The following is a 23,171-nucleotide window of genomic DNA, read 5'->3' as shown; positions in this document are numbered from 1 at the left end:
ACGAAATTCTTGAAATACCAATAAATCTGGCAGTTAATACGGGGTTGAAGTTAAAAACGTTATTGTCATGAAACGTTGGGGAAAAAATCACTACTTTCTTGATTTTACAATGATTTTGACAGTACTAAGATTTCGAAACATGAGTGTGTGTTGTTTGATTACGGTTTACTGAATTTAAGTCACTTCCAAAATCGCAAAATAACGGTTTTTCCTCAGCACGAATTAATCGTTACGAGACCATTACTAACTTCAATATGATCAGTTAAATAAGTTTCACGTTCCGATTGCATCGAGACTTCATTTGTTCGAATTCATAACGAACTTTTGGCGGGATCTGTGACGTCACGACAATAAACAATTGACGAGTGATGGGGCTGCCATTTTGACCGTTACTCAATTGCCGGGAGGATTATTTTCTTCTCGCTGTTAAAAGTCATCGTGTATGAGTGAATTGTTGCAGTTAGTATTCTTCAAAGTGACATAAAAGTGTGCAGAGTGATAAAAGTGCAGCGGTGCAAAGTATTCGTGATATAATTTTGTTATAAATCAGTTTAAATAAATGTTCAAAATTCACGTCCTTCGGCCACGGAAAATGTTTGCCAGTTTCAATTAACTACTGTCTTTTTGGTTCGAAAATATTTATTTCCGTTTAATTTAAGGAGAGCAGTGAAGTTTACTAGTGCATACAGTGAAACTACGCGTCTGCATTCAAGTGTGGCAACAAGCTGTCCTTCTTTGTATCGTTGTCGTCATGCTCAATTGGATTATAATGGATATCGCATCGATTTTAATGATTGTTGAAGAAAGTAAGTACTCGTTTTATCTGATCACCCGCGGCCGGACGGAAATTTCCTGTTGCCTATACACCGGCGGATTGAAGCTTCTGACGAAACGAATGTATAACAAATTATACGTGATAGTCCATTAGTAGAAATTAAGAAATCTGGATTTTCTTAACGATCACGCAGCTCAGTGTCGAACTAGAACAACATTTCCACCATGATATCGTTCATTGTCTAAACTGATACTGAATTTGAATTAAAAATCGCGCTAACTGACAGGTTATTTCAAGCAGTTGGCGCGCGCTGCGCATCGTCTGACGTGCGTTTGTTTCTCATTGGAAAACATGACGTGCAGAAGTCGCGTGTAGTCAGTTTGACGTGTGTACACAGGCATGTGATATAATAATGAAACGGTTGTTTGACACCGTGTCGTTAGAACGAAGAAATCCTGCTAACAAATTCTCAAACATGAGGTGAACTACGTGAGTCCGAATGAACAGATTTACTTACAGAGTCCTTGTGATCCATTGCGATACTATAACCTGCCCGCGTAGCGACGCGTAAAGTTGAACGAAAAGAATCACGACAACGAGAATAATAATCATATGTTATTTTACCTGTTATTATTATTGTTATTATTATCACCGTCGTCATTGATATACGGTTGTAAATTTCTTACGGAAATATTTACTTACGCACGTGGTGAAAGTTTTTTGGATAACCCAGTTCGACGATAACGTATATGTCGTACGCGTATTGCAGTGCAGAGAGAAACTAATAACGATGGCTGAGAAAACCGATAAACTCAGGTGAGTAGAAACCAAGTGTATACTTATAAAATAACCGCTGTTTTTACTCCTGATCGGAAGTCAACTTTTATAATTCTAGGTTTTATTTTGTCACTTGGAACGTTGCTACTAAATATCCCGAACAAGACCTGCACCAACTGCTGGGAATTGGACACAACAATGCGAAAGAACTACCAGACTTCTACGTTGTAGGGTAAGCTTAGATTATTATTGCAACGAGACGATAATGTCATTGAAAACTTGTTGAACTCAATCATTTGCAATAAAACACAAAAGCGCCGGGCATTTATCGCACTTTGTTAATCAACCATCAAGTTGCGTTAACAAAATATCGTCAGTTTGCAGGAGGTGAAGGCTCAGCCTCAGAATATGGTAATGGGTATGTTTACCGATGATCCTTGGACCAAATCCCTGAGGTAAAGTCTTTAAGAATTGTGTATTTTAATTTTACACATACTGTATTCGTACATCGTGTTTCACGAACAATGGTCAATCATTTTCTTTTACAGGGAAACACTCAAGGAACATGATTATATCAAAGTGCGTAATCAGCGCTTACAGGGTCTGGTTTTAAACATTTTTTGTCAGAGACAGCATCTCACTCATCTGCGGCTTATAGAAGCCCAGTTTACAAGGACAGGGTTCGGAGGCATGTGGGTAAGTAAGAGCAGTATTGGCGAAAAAAAACTAAAGTAGGGCCAAAAATTAGTAAAAAGAAAATCACGGCAATTCTGATTTCTGTTGGTAGGGTAACAAGGGTGCCGTTAGCGTGAGGTTGAACATTTACGGGGTCAGTATCTGCGTGGTAAACTCGCACCTAACGCCTCACGATCATCTTCTGGCGGAAAGAATTTCGGATTACAACGTGATCCTGAACCAGCATTTGTTCACCACGAAAGACACCAGTAGCATATTTTATCATGAGTAAGGATTTAAAATTTTTTGTTTCAGATTCTTTGATAATTTTTCCCGGCATTTGAAATTCCCGTCTTCTTTTTACAGTTATGTATTTTGGATTGGAGATTTAAACTTTCGACTAAATGGCGAGGAACTGTCGGCAGAGGAGATCGACTTACTGGTTAAAAAGAATCAGCTTGATCTTCTGCTGGACAAAGATCAGTTAATGGCTGTAATGCACAGCGGTGAAGCTTTTAGCGAATTGATCGAAAACGACATCAAGTTTCCTCCGACTTATAAATATGAATTCGGCTCTCAAGAGTTTGATTTCAAGTTAGTACGAATGACCGTAATTCGGAATTATTAACGGAAAACTAAATTTTCCAAAACGTTTGCTTCAAACTCACAAATATCTTATTTTAATTTCTAAATTTTTAGACGTCGGCCATCTTGGACTGACAGAATATTGTATAAAGTTAATACCGACGTCTACGAAGGCATTAGACTGAAGGCGACTCAGTCGACTTACACAAGCCATCCCAGCTACGTGCAATCCGACCACAAACCAGTTACCGGAGAGTTTGAAATAACGGTAAGGAATATCTTTTCTGTTCACTGATAACAATGATTATTTCTCTCTCTATGTCTATTTTTTTTCGGTTCTGTGAAACATATCTGAACTCATGAACTCTGGTGCAGATAAGAGCGGATTACGAGGACCAAGGTGTCACGTTCCTACCACTGACCGAGTGGTTTATCGACGAGGAAAATTCCGTGTCTTACAAACTGACCGGAAGCATAGGACCGTCGTGTGGCGACTGGATTGGTCTTTTCAGAAACGGATTTACAAGCCTCGACGAATACATTGTTTATGAGTACGTTGCACGAGGTGAGTGAAAACTCTGTAAATAGTATTATTACTTCTTCTCAACACGCAAAGTAGTCATGAGAATATATATTCCAGGCAGAAGTGACGTAGGCTCAGCTCCACCCGAAACGGACTCGATAACTGATCGTATTTACTTCAGCTACTCCGCACTTCAAGCGCCTGGTATGTATCAGCTTGTTTACGTCAGGCAGAATGGAAGCACCGTTGGAATTTTGGGTGTGAGTCCACCGTTCCCTGGTTACCGAAGGCTTCAATCGAACCCTTTATGACTCGCAGTTTACCGGGATGCACACACCGCACCAAGATCTTTGCACTTTCCCACATTTCGTCACTTGATTTATCGTTTCTAATCAAAGTGTGATATAGAGCTTATAGCAAAAGACGTGAAATACGGCACGAATCGCGGAATTGTTGTAGAAAACTAGAATCGTTATCGCTACTTTTGAATGGGTAATAACAGTGGCTTTTAATAAACACTGTGAAATTAGTTCCAATGAGATTAGGGTGTTTACTTATTGTTAGTTAACGTTAAGGCTGTCAAAAAAAAAAAAAAAAAAAATTTAACAAATAGCACACATCAATCTTAATTATTAATTAATGTTGCTATTGTTATGCACTCGATCAAATTCGTCACAATTTTCTAGGTATCGAAAATATTTTCACGTGTCAGCTTTGGGCTTCGTACATGACATTTAGGGTAATTTTTTAATACAGGGTTATCGGTAGTTCAAACAAATTCCTCAACTATCGGTATTTTTATCAATAATAATATTCTTTACTTCACGCACGCGTTCTAGAAATTTAGTATTCTTCTTTCTATTCGTCCTATCCAGTTGTACTCTATTTTAAACGTAAGAAAAAAAAAGAAAAAACTGAACACCAGTTTTTATGCTCAAATTTCAATAGTGTTTGGAAGGGGGAGAAATCGAGAGATAATCGTTACTTATCAGCCATTGAATCAGAGGTGTGGTGAATAATGCCCCGGGGTGATTTTTATTACCTCCCCGTTGGCGGTGATGTGAATTTTATTGTTATCGGCCAGTTTATTTTTTTTTTCCATTTCTTGGAAAATAATTCCAATCGGTTGGGAAATTTGAATTTTCACGTCTGTGGTAGAAAAAGGCTGAAATTTACTTCTGGGGTACCTGCTTTTTCAAAGTTTATGTATCTACTATATACCTATCGGCATAACTACTTCTCGGCAGGTGCGTCACACAAAAAGATTGTACTATCTAATCTTGCCTATTTTTTTTTTCCTTGTACGTATTGCTGATGCACTGCACGAGGATCATCGGCAGGTATATACTAGGATCGTACTTGTTGTATATTTTTTTTGTCTGTACAGATAAGTAATAGATATTGATCGGTTATCGCTACAACTTTTATGATTATTGCCTTACTAATAATAAAAGTAGAATGGTAAACAAATTGAAACGAACAATTGCTTATTGTTAGTTTTAGACACCTACGCATGTATGTATGTAAATACTTCTCTTTATCCAAAATGGGAAAACAAACGTTAATCAATTAATTATGCAATTAACGGTAAAGACAAACTGTATAGTTTAATACACTTATATTCTTGCTGGTGATATTGAAGATAATGATTATTTTTTAATCATTTAATATAAGTTTGATCATATCGCGAAAGTTTAAGAAGATTTTTCACGTCAATGGCGAACGCTTTATCTATTTTTATTAAATATTATAGAATAGAATGGTGGATGTAAAATTACGGGTGTGAGGTAAAAAAAAAAAAAGCAAAAAAAAAAAGTTATAAAGTGATGAAAAAGAATAACATAAGAGTGGTAGAGGGGGATTCCAAACGGAAAAGACGATTTACAAGTTACAAATTTTTTCTCATTATCACGCTTTCTTGTTTCCATCGGCGCCTTGAATCGATTTTTATCCGTTCTGTTTCGTTGATATTCACACTTTTTTTCAACTGTACGAATACGATAATACTCGTAATTAAAAAAAATTCTCTGTCATTGGCTAAAGCCAACAATATATTCATTGAAAATAATATTCAGACAGGTAATTGAACGATTTGAAATATTTGGTGAAAAATAAATAATTCTATTATAGCCGATGTATATAATTTATACATACAGAGATATATTTTTGCTGAATACAGTTCACTTTGGTTAATTTATTTATCGCTATTATTGTAAAAATAATAATAACAATAATAGTCATTAAAATGAGAAAATATAAAGCGTATTTTACCAAAGCTTTTCTTTTGTGTCAGGTTCGAAGGAAAATCTTATTTATTTTGAACGATCCAAAAATTTGGTAACTTTGGCGGATATTATTTTCAGTTCCTTTCATCATTTCGTCAAATCAAAAAAAAAAAAAAATTTCAACGGGTACATGTACAACGAAGCTAGTTTTTTTATTTCTAACTTGCTTCGTTCTCCTCACCGCGATAAAAACAAAAATAACGTGAAATAAGTACGTCATATTTACTTCTATTTTTATGTAAAAATCTTATATGTATATCTATTTACTACGATGGCGTGTGTGCGTGCAGACAGGTATACGTATATCAAGTGAGAATTTCATCCGATATACCCACCAAATTTTTCCATAGTTAAACATAATTTTTTCATGTATTATTATTATAATTATTATTATTATTACTATTACACAACTTTTTAACGTTGTTGTAATTCAAAAGAATAAATATAAATTATACCCGCATAAAGCAATTAAAACACACGTACACACACACAAACATACACGTTGAAGCGAGAAAAAAAAAGGAAAATAATAATAAACATAAAAGAATAGAAAGAATGGAGATGATGATTTAAATAGCGAGAAAAGATCAAAATAAAATAAGGTCAACAGAAATGATAATAACAATTATACCTGAACACTAAATTTTATCGCATATGTTCCGCGCGATATTAAATTGTATAAAAAGTAAAATAAAAATGCTTTTAAAAACGTACGGTTTACATGTATAAACATTTTTAATTACCGTTATTTACCTATAAATATGCTTATAACATCTCACTGAACTTAATACTTACATTCGTATCAGGATTCCGGCAACAAGGTGTAAAAGTATTCAATACAGTTTATAATGAAAGTTTTACCCCGGTGTGACTTCACCGTCAATTTACCTTTCCGAATCCTTCCGTCGTCTATGCCATGTCGATTTTAAATTAATTATACGTAAATCTAAGGTATTGATTGGCAGTCGCATCAACTAATCACAAGGGTTTTCATGCACCATTAGGATGTCACTGAGTCACGATCCTCGTCGAGTTCGTGCCGTTCGTGACTGACGATAAGAGGGTCATCTCGTTCGCCTTGTCGTCGTCGGATTCGCGCTCGGAACCTATACCAACGAGTTCCTTTATCCTCTGCCATACAAGGGTGCGGACGGCTCGTCTGAGGACGAAGAAACCGAAGACAAAGAGGCCTTGGAGGGCGTTAACCAGGTCGAATATGGACCAGGCGAAGACGTTGCTCTCCGTGAGCATCGACACGAGTTCCATCGACCAGTTGACAACCAGTATCAGGAACAGGGCGAGCGTGAAGAAGAAGGTGAGTCTCAACTCCTTGAAAACTCGACGGTCACGACGATCCGACTCGTTGTTACGCGCCACGCGATTTCGGTCCAATGCTCGCTGGATTTGGGCCATTTTTATACCGGCCATTACGAAGAGCGTCGTGTTCAAGAACACCAGGATGCCAACCGGTACGTAGAAATACGGAAGCGAGTACGTGTCTACTGAAAATTTACAGCCAGTTTTTGAAGACTTCGGTTAAGAAATAATGAACAGGTGCAATTTCATCGTCGGTGAATCAACTGCGGTTAGAAGAGGATAAAAAACCGTTTGGAAAGTACGACATTCTTACAATCTGATAAAAATGAAAGTGAGCAAAATGGAATAACACGAAGGCCGTCATGTATCGACAGTTCGAGAAACGGTTTTTTAAAATTTTTTTTCACGTTCAAAAGGATTTGGTGTTTTTTATCCGAATATAATGTTTTTCGGTTTCAATTTTACTAGTCAATCAGATTCTCAGCAATTGTGTAGAACTATAACATAGATATAAAGGGCAAATGTAATTGTGCCGATCGTAGCTGTTGTGCCGTAGATACTTTCCGAAATATATTTTGATCCACTCTGAAGATAAACCGTTTGTAAAACATTTTTTCATACAATATCTGAATATCCTTACGTCGAACAAAATGAGTGCAAAAACGTTATAATCAGATGAAAAACGCTGGAGTTTAATCCTTTTGAAGTAACCCAATGACAAAGACCTTTTCTGAAGTCGTTGATATCTTATAACTTATAACGCAATTCAAATTTGCTCAGATTCATTTCAACCACGCATGTTGTTCAATTCCTGTTTACCATATTACATAATTGTCGCAAACAACGTCGCTGTATATTTGTAAGAAACGGGTTTTTCTCCGTTCCTAACTCCTGTTCCGGAAGGTGGAGGAGCACGTTCATTCCGAACGATAATCGGTGAAGCATGTCCAAAGAGACCTCGGTGTAGTCAGGCGCCAAAGTAACTTATAGCCTGTACTTACTTATATCAATTTATACACTTATACACTGTTAAATAATACTCACAACCAAACCAGCAGCTCGGCTGCTCGTTTCCGGATCTTTTGACGTAGGTCCACGGTATCGTCGGATTGAGACCCAGAGCCAAGGAGACAACGATGAGAACGGCGGAAAGTCCCCATCCCCAAATTGAGTAGAAGAAGAATACTCTGTAGAGTGGAGGGCTACGCTCACTAGTGAGAGGAGGGGAGCCTGCTTTGTACCCTCGAATAAGACGCCAACTTTCGACGGTCATAGCGTTGAGCCAAAAGGAGGAGGCAATGAAGGAGAACTGTATGACGAACGCTGAAAGTAGTATGAAATAAAGATGACAATGAAAGGTACGTTAGGAAAAAAAAATCAATAATGCCGAAGTTAGTAACGTTAATGTATAACGAATCGTCGATACAAAAGTAACCGTTTCACTGCTTTAGAATATTACTGGAGACGTTGAATTTACAAAATCTGAGTCATCTGATGCTACATTACGGTTTGCTTGATTTCAGATTATTCCAAAGATGGGCGAATAGCGAGTTTTTCGAAAAATCCATCAATACAGTAACGCTAAAAACTTCAATCTGTTACAAATCAAGATTTCCTCGCATGATCGTCGAGACACCAACCTGCCGATACGCAAGCGTTCTGATCGAACGACTGTCCACCAAGCTGTAGTAACGCCAGGGTGAGAAAAGCCACCGCAAGACATCCGGAGTAGCAGCATAGATTCATGCCATGTACGTCGCAGATCTGCCGCGTTATCACGTACGAGATGATCGTCGCCAGGAGAAATGGCACCGAAATCAGGAGACCGATTGCGTACATAGCGAGCCGCGTGTCCGCTGTAACTACTTTAAGTTCTGCGAAATTAAGTGGAAGCTACGTGACCGAATGGAACAAAATCGCAAATTGCGAGCTCGACACTTTTTTCCACCAATTGAACAACCGCTGTCTACGATTATCCGCTTACCTGGCTGGTAGCAGCCCATGACGACCAATCTTCCATCGGACACGACCTCCATGCAGTAGTCTTGACCAGGTTGAAGCATCCGCACGTTATTCAGCGGCGTGAAAACGCTCCCGTTCATCATGAGGTGATACTCGTCCTCCGCTATTGTCAACGGATCCATTATGTACCTGAGATTATTGAATCGCAAAACGTTGAAGGATATTTTAAGATTTGTTCGAAAAGTGTTGAGAAGGAGAGAGGAAACAGAGGAGGATCCTTAAGTTACTCTTATGCAATATTAGGTGTACGTATACCAAGTATCGATTGTAATATATTACGAACACGGATTCAAGGATCCAGAATTTTGTTGTAGTATTAGCATAATTCATTTGCATTCCTCTCCGTGCAACGGAACGCGATTCTTTCTGACATCACGGAATTCCACCGACGTGCGTGACAGAATTTACATTGTAGTATAATGCGGGTTTCTTTCCTCATTCGCTCCTACGTATAATACAGAGGTGTGCATATAATATACCATATTTAATTTTAGCCCAACTTTTCTTTTCGCATTCCGCGCAACCTTGACTCTGCCGTATATTTTACAAGTTTCGTGGCCGAGCGGTCCGCCGCTAAGAGTGAATGAATTACCTGTAGCTTACAGTTTTAGCCGCGTGCTCCGGGTACAGTATAACCCTTTGAGTCATAGCGGTAAGTATACTTCTATACACATTTTTGGTATGTTTAGAGAACTTTTCAATATATTTCTTTTGCGGTTTTTGATAGCGTAATAATAGATTTTTAATACGCAAGAGTAATTATTGCGATATAATGTATATCATTATTGTTATAAATAAATTGATCGAGAAAAATCGTGAAAATTGAAGGAATAATTCATTTCCGAAAAAAGTTACCTCTCTACACGTACACACTTTTTACATCAATTGTCTGTTTTTCGGGTCGCTGATTACGAATCTGAAATCCGATTTTTCAAATTCAAGATGGCGGATCCAATATGGCTGACGAAAATTTTTAACGCGATTGAATCCGGAGACAAAACTCTGTCCAAGAGTTTCTTGAGTTCCTGATTACGAGTCTGAAATCATGTTTTGAAAATTCAGTATGGCAAATCCAATCAGCTACCCCCAAAAACCCCTGCATTGAGTTTTTTGTCCGTATTCGTTCAAATTAAAAAATTTCGTTCGTCATATTGGATCCACCATCTTGAATTTCCAAAATCTGATTTCAGATTTGTAATCAGCGAGTCCAAAAACCATAGAATCCTATCTTGTCACAAAATTTGACTCAGCACAGTAATGCGTGACAACAGGTTTAAGTACAAAATTCATAAATAATATGCCGATATTATATAAATAAACGAGAAACAAGTAGCAATATTACCGTCGTGTTTTACATACGATTAAAATAACGATGTGCAGTCTGCGTAACTAAAAACTTGCAATATATTATCTTCACTAATATGCCAATTAACACTTGCGTACAAAGTTCGCAAGGTACGCAGATTTGAGCCAGAATTTTTTCTCATCATCCCGAATCGAGTTACTTGGGAGTTGAATTCTGACACCTGACAAATATATAAACTTATAAGAGGCACCGGCGTAATACAATACCTTACAAATATCGCCTGACATAACATAGAGTTAACGTTTGCATCAAGAGATCGTAGGTGAAATCGTAAATTTGCATATACCCTCTCAGTATTAGTCAATTGAAATTCTTCGACACCAGCGTCATAAGCGAGGAACTTGCAGCGGACCAATTTAATGAAGGTCACCGAACTGAATATTACAACTTAAGCGTAAGTCCGTCATCTATAATGAATTATTGACCCTATGAGATCGTACTTGTAAATTCTTGTAATTCTTATTACGCATCGGTGCAACCTTGTACGCATGTTGAAACAACGCTTTATACGTCTAGTCGCTTCTTGACCCTGCATAAATCATCGCAATTCTCAGGTTTCCTCGAATTTCCGCAGAACAAGAACACCGTTGCGATGTTCGTTAGATCGTCATCGCGATATTGTTTCAATTTTTTTTTTTTATTCTACGTATTTAATCACTCATCCAACTTTCGGCCAGCATTTTTGGATCGAAATTTCGAATCATTGTATTAGCATTTTGGATATGTTATAGCGTACACCAAGTATAAAAATCCTCAAATTTCCAGGCTTGTAAGCCATTTTCGCGGTACGATTCCACAACGATTGCGATTGGATAATTATGTCAGTTAGGTGCATTGTTAAATTAATACTAACTTTCCATATCGGCAAGGTATTCCGATGACCGCGACGAATTGGGGTTGATTCAATCCTGGAACCAACAGTCCGGAATGATTGAAGTCGCTGAAGAACGGTGAGTACTCGTTTTTCTCGTTCGGTCGCGGGTCTTCGCATCGATTTTCACCCGGATTATCATCATCGTTAAAACGATACAATTGACCAACCGGGCAGCACTTTCCAACAAGGGGCCAGCTGGTGTTGTGCAGAGATTTAATCCTCTCGATGTCACCGCCAAAAGTCGTCTGTTCGCATAAATATTATTATTATTATTCAGGTTAATCGATTGCGAATATCGATGCTAACGCGTGCAATCAACTGTATTCAAATTTGTCCTGAAAATTTCAAAACTCCAACCAACGACTGACCCTCGTCATTTAAAAATTGGTAAGATAAGGGGATTTGTCTCAATATATACCCGGGGCGCTGATCGATCGGCTTATCGATCTTCTTGATCACTTCATGGACTATAACGATACATACGTGTATTTATACATACAGATACATCGACGATGAGGTTCCTTGGTCAGAAAAGTTGATAACAAGTAAGTGCTCGTTATACGTGCATGTCGCGCTTAATTTTGTCGTAAGTTTGCAGGAAATGTTATAATTAAGATTGTTATTTCACAACTTTGCATTCGGTATTTTGTCCGACAGTTGCGGCGTATGATACATACGTATATGGGTAACAAAATGAGGTGCGAACGTGACTCCATAAATTTGTATAACATCGGTGGATCCCTTTCCAAGCATTGTTTCGTTATCTTGGCGTTATTGCACGTACTTTGTAATCTCGAGTCGATATATTGTGCACATGTGGATAAAACCGTGACACGATTTACTTATGCAAACATAAGTACCGTAGTTTAAAGAGTGCGTATTGCAATCAGACTGAAGTTAGTAACGTCAACGAAACATTGGGGGAAAAAATTACTATTTTCAAAGTTTATAGTGTCCGAAATTCGGTGAACGGTAATAAAACAAATCTTACTCATATTTTGAAATATTATTTTCTTCGTAGTCCAGTCATCGTAAAATTAAGAAAATAGTGATTTTTCCCCCGATGTTTCGTTACGATAGTGTTACTAACTTGAACCAATCGATACTGAAGGCAAAAGTACCTACACACCAATTTTTGACCCTGACCCATTTTCATTTCGATCGATCGACGAGGCGTGCGGCTGTAATATATAATACCGACTTCCTCGAATCTACGAATCACATGTCTCACGCACTTTTCCCCGAGTACCAAATGCGGTTACACGCAAATTCGTAATAAATAACTGTATAACGGAGGCTTCGCGAGGACCTTGACGACTCTCTTTCACGTTAGTTGTTCGTACGGGACTTGAAACGCCCGTTTATTTCATCGTGCGGCAAAACTCCGGACCGCGAAAGGAAATTCAATGGCTATGTGTGATGCAATCGTCAGTTTCATTCAAAAGTTGAATTACACCGAATAACGACTCGTCGCATTGATTCGATCATTTTTTTCACCAGATTGAAGTTAGTAACGCTATCTTAACGAAACATTGGGAAAGAAAATCACTGTTTTCTTATTTTTACGGTGACTTTGACGGAACGAAAAATTCATAATATGAGTGTCCTTTGTTTTATTACGGTTTTATGAATTTCAAACAATTTTAAAATCAGAAAGTTTAACGGTTTTTCCTCGGCATGAATCGTTACACGTTAACGTTACTGACTTCAACATTGTTCTTTTTCTTCATTTACAATGCATTTTGCGATTTGAATAACGCTTACATTACTGATTAGCAGAAAAATCAATTCTCAAATCGAAAACATTTATATGATTATTTAATTATAATTTGATAGCTAATCGAGTAATTGTTAAAACAGTCTTTGTAGGTTTGGTTATTTTTCAATGACCGCTAATTCCTCGAAATGTTGTTATATATATATTACTTGTTGTTGTTTTTTTTTTTCACATAATATAGCTGTCTTAAAAAATCTCACGAATCAAGTAAAAAAAATAAATAAGTAAATAACCGCGCAATTTCAATAAGCGTATATTACATATATTCAGTGTTCATTTTTCTGTCATTAATGAAGAATTTTTTCTTCTATTCCTCAACGCGTACCGCAAATTGCGACGATTCAGTAACGATTCTATCCAAAAGCTGAGAAATTTTGTCTCTTTCTTCTTTTAAAACATAGATAAAAACACTTCGTAGATTCTTTTGTTCTTTTTCTTATAACTAACGGCGATGACAAAACGAGGAAAATATTGTCTTTTATTTGAGTAAAAGCTTGAATATAACAAGATGAACACGATCGTAAAACAAAATGTATACTTCACTTCACTCCAGAGATCGAATTCGATGAAAATTCATAAATATATGAAAACAATTAGTCTATAATTAATCAAGTTTAGCTTACCAGGTTGAAAGATATGATCACCGGCTCCTTAGCCGATGAAACTGATATTTCAAAGCAGAAACTGCAGGCTAGGATGACGAACCACAGTCGAAACATTTTCACTGCTTTTAATTAAAGGTATCTTATTTTTTTTTCTTCACTGACAAAAAAAACAAACAAACTGAAACCGATATAATTTCACCACAAGCACAATCGACGATCTTTATTTTCCGAAGAACTATGTTTTCCTCGCGTTATCACAATTCGGAATAATTATATTGTCATTAAAAAAAAAAAAAAAAATCGATAATCATTATATTACGCGGGAAAACTGAGATTCGAAACGACCGATTTCCGGCTGTTTTTTTCTTGTTATTGGAAAATTTTTTTTTTTTATTACTCCTCTTACTCTTCTTTCGGCTTTATTATATATATTTACCCTACTCGATATTCCAATACTCGATAATTCTTATCCCGCGGTTGCACCATTCTCTTATTTATCCAAATTCCTCCGTCGATTATTCTGACTTATTTCCGGTTACCGGATCTCAGCGCGCGCTTGCGCGCTTTCACGAATGAAAGAATCTTGTACGCCGATTGGACGGACGAAAAGAGAGAGAAAAATAAATAAAACAAAAAAAAAAAAAAAAAACAAACAAACACCGCCGTCGTCCACCGCTAACGAAATATGCTTATTCGACAACGACGACGATAACGTAGAATAAAATCTTCAAGATACAGTTATTTCGGCGAATTGATCGCTGCTTGTTACAGTTTCGCAGCAGCTCCGATGCTTAAGCGTCGATCGTTTTCGGCCGGCGTCTCGAACCGAACTGGGATTAAAATCGCCGGAGGATCGCTAGTCGAACAAGTTTCGAACAACAGACACGTGATCGATCCCCACCACTCGTACCGACAGACACGGTTTTTCCTCTTAGCGCCTTCGCGTTTTTCGAGCCAATCCGGACACGGATATACAATACAGCAGTTTATATACCTATGTAGTATACACGTGTACAGGTGTACAGATGTATTTTTAATTGCACGTACGTAACGGCGGTAATAACACGAAGATACACGCACGCGACTCCCCCGCGATTCACGAGCCATTTTTCTTATCACGCCTGACGCATGAATCGCAGTATTGAATGTTTAACCCTTGCGCTTCACACCTCGCGTGTTATATATTGTTATATTACATTTCAGGAGAAATCAGCTGTCCTTGGCTCCATGGAATTTTGGAGATGAAACGAAGAGGAAAGACGAATGATAAAACAACGATATACGGGAAAATGAGTCGCTATGGTAAAAAAAAAAAAATTATAACCCAATGAATTTTGAATGCTTTGAGCTTAAAATCGACCGAGTAACTATCAAGCTACAGGTATTTAAGAGAAAATAATTAATATGGAGATATCGCGCGATGAGGAAAAGGCATTACTCATTTGATTTTTTCCTCCTTCCACATTCTTCGCTCGACCCAGGACTGTTTTTTTTTTTTTTCCTTATTTTTCTTTCTTGTATCCTCTGGAAGTTTCCACATTTTTATTTAATCAATCAAGTACGCGTTAAGTCACATTAAATTAAAAATCATTCAACCCGCAATGATTACGAAATACCCCAACGATTGTACAAACATGTATAATTATTATACGGCATAAAAGTGACAATTTTTTTTTTTCTCACCTTTTGCATATTTTTCAAATTGTAGAACTACGCGTAGGTAACATAATATCGGTATCTACGTCTGTCCGACAAAAATGACGGAGGCAAGGTCGAGGTTCGGAATTCCAGATGTATTCCAAGTTTCTTTGGCGCTACGATGATACCGCTACAATTAATCTTATACTCTCGTCTGATTACACAATGATGATCAGATGTTCGTATAATTCAGGATAAATATTATATACGCAGTCAAGATATTCAACGCGGTTATTTTAGAGCTTGCAGCTTCGTGCCAGATGATCGTACCCGATGCTCAACCCTTCGAAACGAATTCGTCATGTGCCCATTTTCATCTGAGAATATCATAATATTTAAAATATATCAACGTGTGTATCGTCCAGTTGGATCAACGTGATTAGATTCTCTCTTTTTTTTTCTCTCACCTCAAATCGGAGAACGTCGGTTGGCAAAAAATTGTTATCATTCATTCGGCAAGTTTTTGTACGTTTAAATTACACCTATGAGAGTAAAAAAATATTCCTCAATACGGATTATAATTTTACTAGTATACATAATACACCAAAGTCTTTCGTTTCGTTGACATATTCCGATATTTATGATTATGCATGATCTTGAATCAAGTTCGCAACGGTAACATTTTTATATTCTAACTGGTTTATGATTCATGCGATTCTAATTCCGTCAAACTTTGCTAATTATATCTGCATAATTTACTGCTTTGCAGTACCGTTACGTTGATTTGTTGATTTTTCTACTATTTTTCTTGTATATATTTATTCACTTCTTTTATTTTTTTGCCAAAGGCTTGCCATGGCGTAATAAAAATAATCGATCAATCAATGAATCTCTCTTTCTCTCTCTCTCTCTGACAATCTCCACGTAACAATACAAATATATTGTAGGTGTGTATAATCAGCTAATGATTATACATACATTTGCATGCAAACATGTAGTGAATAATGATAATTAGGAATCACGTGACATGTGATAATACATCGGACTGCGGGAAGCACCGAATTTTTAAATTTATAATTATGCCAGCACACCCAGAAACGACATGCCGAACAAGCCGTGGGCCACTGTATCGTTTTAAACTGTACGGCCCACGCGTTCGTTCCCTTTTTTGTTTTTCTTTCTCTATCTCTTCTTCTCTTATTTTGATCGACGTTTATAACCGTGTTCGAAATGCCAAGACACGCGGTGTCGCCGCGGCTAATTCGTCTAACTTCGACACGGCTCAGGCCTGAAATATCAGGTTAGGTTTCACGGTGTTAGCTTGATCGTAACCTCGGGTATTAGTAGTAATTTATCATTAGCTCCTCTTGTCCCTGACGGTGCAGGGACGCGCACTCTTACAATGTGTATGAAAACGAAGATAGGCACTAAAGTCGCACGACTCTCGTATCTTTAACGTATATCGATGACTGATTTAGATTTCTAATTACAAATTACACTCGGACGCCTGTAGCAGCAGCAGAAACTTGCGGAATACCTACAAAAAAAAAAAAAAAAAAAGAAAATAGATTCGTAACCTACGTCAAGTTTCTTGCTAAACTCTCTCGAAATTTTCCTGTCAGCTAACTTCACACCTGATACGATACCATCCGGTATTGACAAAAACCGGGTTTCCCAGAATTTTATAAATAGACATGCGTATAATGAAGTTCTTATATCGTATTAATAAGGATGATATCGATATGTTTCCAGAACGATAAGTGACCGCGTTCAGTTGTATACGTATTTCAGGTAAAAGATAATACCGGTAGTCTATGTGTGTGTACGGTTTGAAAAAACGTTGATATCACGCCATTGTCGAGAAATCGTTCGATAAATGTATGGCGATCGGTTTAAAAAAAATTTTCACGTTTCACGTAAGTTTCAATAAGGTTGGTATTACTGCCGTGCGATTAATCGATTAATCGATTAATCAAAGTTGCCTTATAATAATACTGCAGGTTAATCGTTTCATAAATCGAAAGCGTCGATTGATCGAGTAGTTGTGAGAACGATTAATCGAAAAAACGATTAATCGATTAATCGGACAGCACTAGTTGACGAAATTTGAGCGATAAAGTGCTGCTGCACATGACATTTTAATGATTTCCTGGAAAGACGCTTTCGTCTAACAATAAAACGGACTATACATATAACCAATTCTCTGAGAAACGCGGGTATGCGTTGGCAATTATCGAAGATTCGTACGTTTGTTTCGAATTCTGTAGGTATCGTCTGCACAATCGATTCGAATGATATTGCTAAGGCGTTTGGAATGCTCCGATAAGTTTCGCCTGTTATCATACATCGATAATCGCCTACCGTAGCAGCGTTATTATCTCGGAATGAATAAGTTTTACAACCTATCCGTCTGGACGGTCGTTCAGAGCCGAACGGATCACGTTTTTGATGGAATACGAGAGAATAACTGCGCTAAGAATAACAAGAAATAATCGATTTTAGGTTGAATCGATAATTTCGATCATAATCGATTATTTTTCACTCGCGATCGCTTTTTGTTTTATCAACCCCATAAACGACGCGATACAATATCAATTTATATTGTTAAAGTATCAATTATTATCATTGTATTACTTATGTTACTAAGATACCTATTTGCCATAAAAAGTCAAAGATAAATGAATATTTTCATTCGATATTGAAAAATATTATGAATGAAACTATGAATCATCAAGAAAACTTCTGCGCTGTCAAGACTGTTCGGTAATTTTTTTCGACCCGATTAATCGGTGCATTGATTATTTTTAGCTTAATGGCCATCGCTAATTACGCTTGCGAATCACTCGGCCTGAGGCTATTCTCCTGAAAAAACGAAGATGCACGAACAGGTTGTCTTCTCCTAAAAGTAAAAGTCCCGACACAACATGCGACACCTTTGTTATAATCATATGACGGTTATATTAAGATTCAGACAGGATAAGTCCCGTCTTTTAAGGCTTGTAGAATAAATTAAGTTAAACCAATTGCGTATTACATTCGCAGAAATATTTCTATCGAAACACTAGTGACGATTATTCATTACCAAGAATATATGTAGACGTAAAAGAGGTTGACATTTTTAAACGACTAGAATTTCGATCCTCCAATTGTAACAGACATGCATTTAATTTGCATGACGAATCCTACGCAGGCCAGGAACCAGCTGTCATGCGAAAATCAACAAGTTTCAAGGAATCTTGATACGTCATTAAAAAAGAACTGTCACATAGCGTTTCTTACTTCATCGTATTCATCAAAATGGTGGCTTTAAAAAAAGCAATGCGTTCATTCATTCCGATGAAATTGAGTTGTCACGATTATACCAGAATAGCCGGGTTTCCGTTTAGTACAGGCAATAGGGGACCCGTTACTCTTGTCCATAATGCACTAAATTACGGGAGTTATTTTTTTTCATAAATAGGTTCAGTATGACGTACTGAATGTAAATACACAAAATCCTTACAAATTTGAAGGGCGGAAGTGCCGCCATTTTGAGAAAAACCGTTTCGGCCTATATCTCCTTAACCGTGCACTCTAGGCCCAAAATGATAATGACCTTTATTGTAGATAATGATATTTTCTATCTTTTTTTTTAATAACTTTTTTTGTATCACTAACGGTTCACTAAATCTATTCGGTGGATATGGATTAATAAAATTTACGAAATCATGAGAACTATCGATGGATTAACGATATCAAATAATACGTTACATCGTGGATCTGTAAATTTTTTACTGGTGAGGTCGTAAGTAATGGAGTACTCTTTGTAACGCGTTGAGAATCCTTTCTTGCAAGAGAAGCAGGATGAGATAATAGTTGTTAGAACCGGCTCCCCGATAATCTGTCTAGTATAATGAGCAGAATTCATCGTCAATCATTCGTCGTCTTGTACCATTAAATCAGCCAGTAAATTCACAACGGAATATTTCTTTGTCGTTGTCTGATGGGGCACTTAATTCATCTAGCATCAATCAAGCAACCAAACGATAATTTTTTTAGTTGCAATAAAGAAAAAACAACAATCATTTTTCAATCTTTACAAAATGATTTCGCATAATATACATAATGTCAGAGCTGATCCTTCGGTGATCGGAATTATGCGTTTTACACGACGACTCCGTTCCTTGCAACAACAATACGCGAGAGCTGTGCAAAAATGGGCAGTTTGGATCTCTCGTAGAATTATCGACGATCTACGTCAGGCGGATGGTCTGCTGATCGGTTCGGCGCTAGTGAATCAGACACCTTTAAACAAGGCATACCTAGTTTTGCGGTGAAGAATCCGCAGTCCACGAAAATAGAACCCCGAGTCATGGATACACCAGGAGGCACACCCACCCACCCGTACATCCGCCAGAGTACGAAGAAACAATTTTCGCGTACAAGCATCCGATCGGATCGGATACACCCAATATTTCATCGACTTGCACGCCGATTGAGTCCAGTTGGGCAATAGAAGACGGATATTGTCCTAAGATTGCGGTGAAATATTTCAGGAATGCTTGCTCCGCGATAGCGGAGGTGTTGTTTATCGCAATTTAGGTATGTAGTTGTGTTAAGGTTTGCCTACGAGCACGTCGAGTGATAGAAATTGAGTAAACGGCGTTGCCGTCGTGTTTATTAATGAATAACAAACACGACAGTGCACTAAAGCCCGCTCCTTATTCACTTCGTTTTCGTGTTTGTGTAATAAGCTATCAAAGTTGAAAAAGCAAGCGAGTTCAATCGTTACAGGGTTTTCGTACGCTATTTGGAATCTGATTTTTAATGGGTTTTTGTCAGTAGTCGCATCAAACGGATACGCTGAGAGAAATTTTTAGTTCCGGTTACCGCTCGGTCCTCAAATATTTTCACTTTTTACAATAATCGAAAAATATAGTTCTAGGTAGAAAATGAAAATTAATTTTCTAGCCCTTACCGGAAAGTCTAGTATCCGTTACTATTCTTTCTCATTACAACCACTCTTACTAGATTTTCTTGCAACTGTTGCGAAAGTTTAATGCTAGTGCAACGATAAATTAACGTTAAAGCCTTGTTTGGCTAAAAAAGTGGAGTAAACCTCACAAACTGATTTTACGTTGCAATTACCAAAAAAGGATCGACGATAGTGCAAAATAGTTAGGCGTTCCTCGTTTTTCCTAATTCCAACAATATTCAAATAGTTTTTTTAACGATTACTGTAACATCATTGCAGCCTGAAAATAGGATGTTTTCAGTAACCTTTAATACTAATACAATCAATATTACCAAGTAACCAACTTTACCGTCTGAATATCGATTTACAAACAGCAGCCTGCAATTTTCCGTAACAATAAAAAAAAAAAAAAACGAAACAAGGTTTGTTATCAAGTAATGTACCTACGTAGAATGGACGAAGTGGTTCGATGGAACAAAATTTTAAGTGCAATCTTTTTTCTCAAGATCGATAGCACTTTGTATATGAGAACGAATTTTTTTTCTCGACAGACTCAAAATTCCCGTCTTATTTTCCAAATTCCCTGAGTTTTCTCGATTTTCCAGGTTTTTGCTGTGCATAAGAATCCTGAATTCAATTATTGAAAATTCTTTTGTTTCTTTCACCGTGTTCTTCGTTTAGTGTATTTGGTGCGTAACTGTTTGCAAAATCGCAATCACGAAAAATATCGAAACACTGATAAATCGTGCAAATATCGGTGACTCTTTGTAATTATATATCGCACAAACCGTCCGAGTTCTCGTTATCCGTTTCGACTTTTTAACGTGTATACATATAAGTTTACGCAATTTTTTTTCTTAACGCAGAAGGAAACACAATCTAATCTGTAACAGAGACGCAGGATAACTTACAACTACAATTCAGCGTAAATACGAGTCGTGTATTTTTTGGTATATTATACAAAGTCTGGCGAATCGTTATTTCAATTGCCTCCACGCGTCCAAGGCTGACTTTTAACCTGCGTATAAGTGAACAATCTTGGTAATTGGCGGATAAATACTACCGACTCGTGTGTGGTCAACTATTATGACCGATCTACATATTACGGGAGGATTTATCACGCTTATAAGTTCAGATAAGCCGTGTAAGATAAACTTCGGTTACTTGACACGTATTTTAAACGGAATAATAATTAACACATTTACACATGTCGCATATACAATCGGAAGAACACGTAGTGGTCAACTGATTAACAGACGGCACATGATTTACGCGCTGACTAACAAATTACAAGAGCGGCATTCCATTCGGATAACGCTCTCAGTCTCCCAGCATTTTATCAAGTGTTATATCGGTGACGGTGCCTGTTCAAATATAGTTATTTCTTAATTTCGCGAAAGGAGTTTAAAAAAGCCGTTACCGACGCTTGAACGAGTCAGTATTTTTCGTCAATCAAGCGACCGCGGGATGTCGCTCCTATTATCGCCAGATCAATGCCCGTATAACCTGTCAATAAATCGATCGATCGTTGTATTTGGATATTAAAAACTACCCAGAACCCAGCACGCGTTCGATGTTTAAATTCAAATTTTAATCAACGTTATTTGGAAGTGACCTCAGTGTACATCCCCGTCAACTCTTCGATTGGGGTGTGTAACATGCGCTGGAAATACGCTAAACGTGCATCCTGTTCTCCTATCCAATTGAGCCACGTCAGAGTTTGCGAATAATCGAATATGATTTCGGGGTTTCCCCCTTAACGTCAACCGAAAGAGAAACGAATGGTCGTTGAAGCGTTGTAGGTTTCTACCTCGATCAAGCATGAATATGTAATATGTATAGATCATATAGATCCTTGTAAACTCCGCACCGAAGTGCAATCGTTTTCCAAGTATTTCTTCGTATATCAAATCCCGAGCGTTGCGATTATTCCGATACCCAGGGAAAACCCTTTAATTTGCATAAACTTGTGTCATACCCGCTTGTATAACACGGACGTTTAGTAAACTCCGCAGACGTTTCGCATAAATTATGCACCATTACGTGTCAACTCGAGGCCTCTGATCGCACGCTTCGCAACGGTGTATATTATATTTTATTCAAAACTATTCTCATACAATGTAGTCTTCGAAAGAAACATACCAGTTCCTCTTCTCTTCTATTTTATATCTACGTATACACGATGGTGAAAACGATGTTTTGATGGATAACGGTAAAAGAATTTACCAACCGATTTTCCATCTTTTCAAATAAATGGCAGATAGGTATACAAAGAGGCAGGAAATAGGGTAGTCTTGTCTCTTATTATTTACCCCGTTTCTGAGGGGAGAGAGTAACGGTTATCTTTTCTCGCATACATCTTCGGTTCACAATTCGTTTCGTTGGTTTTCGACTTGTCGTTTACGGCATTGGCTAGGAGAGGACTGCCGAGTTTTCTTACCCTATACTCGACAACAGAATGGTTCTCTGGTATTTCTCAAATCACTCACTCGACATTTGCCACTCCATACGGCGAAATTCTAAGCCCTTGAACCTTGGGCCGCCCAAGGCGCCAATGGGTCCGACCCGAAACCGCCCATTCCACGAGGAGGATGTTTAAACCTATTGTAAAATTTCTATTCAAAGATTTTCCCGTCTCGATGTCGCGTCTGTTGGGAAAAGGTTTTTCGCTTCTCGGTTGGTAAGGAGAGGCGAGAGATTCACTCTCCTTACTAATTGGTATGCGCTTCACGTCCAATTGGTACGTTAGGCAAGCGAGTGAGTAAGCGAGTGAGTGAGTGCTTAAAAAGTAAGAGTCTCTTCGAGACGGTGAACGGTCGTCTGTTAGTCTATAGTTGATTCCACCGCCCCATTCACTCGATCGACGACCACCACTGGCGGTCGTTTCTTTTAGCAATAGTCGAAGAGTGGACTGCGCGGGCGTCGCGATGAGAACGCCTGCGTTCTGGATTCGAGCAAAGGGACGCATGTACCGCAATGTAGGTACGATACAAATGTG

General features: G+C 37.7%; 2 protein-coding genes across 7 annotated transcripts; one reads left to right on the top strand and one right to left on the bottom strand.

Annotated features, from left to right (window-relative positions):
• Positions 1 to 1,116: 1,116 nt before the first annotated feature.
• On the top strand, positions 1,117 to 6,306 carry LOC124183356 (inositol polyphosphate 5-phosphatase K-like). 2 transcript variants are annotated; one of them, XM_046571759.1, is made up of 9 exons: positions 1,117 to 1,591; positions 1,671 to 1,784; positions 1,930 to 2,007; positions 2,101 to 2,248; positions 2,340 to 2,515; positions 2,594 to 2,821; positions 2,927 to 3,080; positions 3,188 to 3,363; positions 3,453 to 3,595. In XM_046571759.1, the coding sequence occupies exons 1-9, from the start codon at positions 1,566 to 1,568 to the stop codon at positions 3,460 to 3,462; spliced, it is 1,110 nt and encodes a 369-aa protein (XP_046427715.1). In that variant the 5' UTR covers positions 1,117 to 1,565; the 3' UTR covers positions 3,463 to 3,595. The 2 variants fall into 2 exon arrangements, with proteins under 2 accessions (XP_046427715.1, XP_046427714.1); XM_046571758.1 differs by having other exon boundaries at positions 1,118 to 1,591; positions 3,188 to 3,377; positions 3,453 to 6,306.
• On the bottom strand, positions 4,541 to 14,418 carry LOC124183352 (G-protein coupled receptor Mth2-like). 5 transcript variants are annotated; one of them, XM_046571754.1, is made up of 7 exons: positions 13,600 to 14,418; positions 11,179 to 11,444; positions 8,922 to 9,088; positions 8,578 to 8,811; positions 7,982 to 8,260; positions 7,052 to 7,122; positions 4,541 to 4,750 (listed from the first exon to the last, which is right to left on the bottom strand). In XM_046571754.1, exons 1-7 carry the CDS (start codon positions 13,693 to 13,695, stop codon positions 4,745 to 4,747), a joined length of 1,119 nt encoding a protein of 372 aa, XP_046427710.1. In that variant the 5' UTR covers positions 13,696 to 14,418; the 3' UTR covers positions 4,541 to 4,744. The 5 variants fall into 5 exon arrangements, with proteins under 5 accessions (XP_046427710.1, XP_046427709.1, XP_046427707.1 ...); XM_046571753.1 differs by having other exon boundaries at positions 4,541 to 5,311; positions 13,600 to 14,417; XM_046571751.1 differs by lacking the exon at positions 4,541 to 4,750 and having other exon boundaries at positions 6,337 to 7,119; positions 13,600 to 14,416.
• Positions 14,419 to 23,171: the final 8,753 nt, after the last annotated feature.

The sequence above is a fragment of the Neodiprion fabricii genome, chromosome 5 (genome assembly GCF_021155785.1).
Source record: "Neodiprion fabricii isolate iyNeoFabr1 chromosome 5, iyNeoFabr1.1, whole genome shotgun sequence".
Classification (NCBI taxonomy): Eukaryota; Metazoa; Arthropoda; class Insecta; order Hymenoptera; family Diprionidae; genus Neodiprion; species Neodiprion fabricii.
The sequence above is the reverse complement of the archived record's forward strand: the minus strand, read 5'-3'. Positions and strand labels throughout refer to the sequence as shown.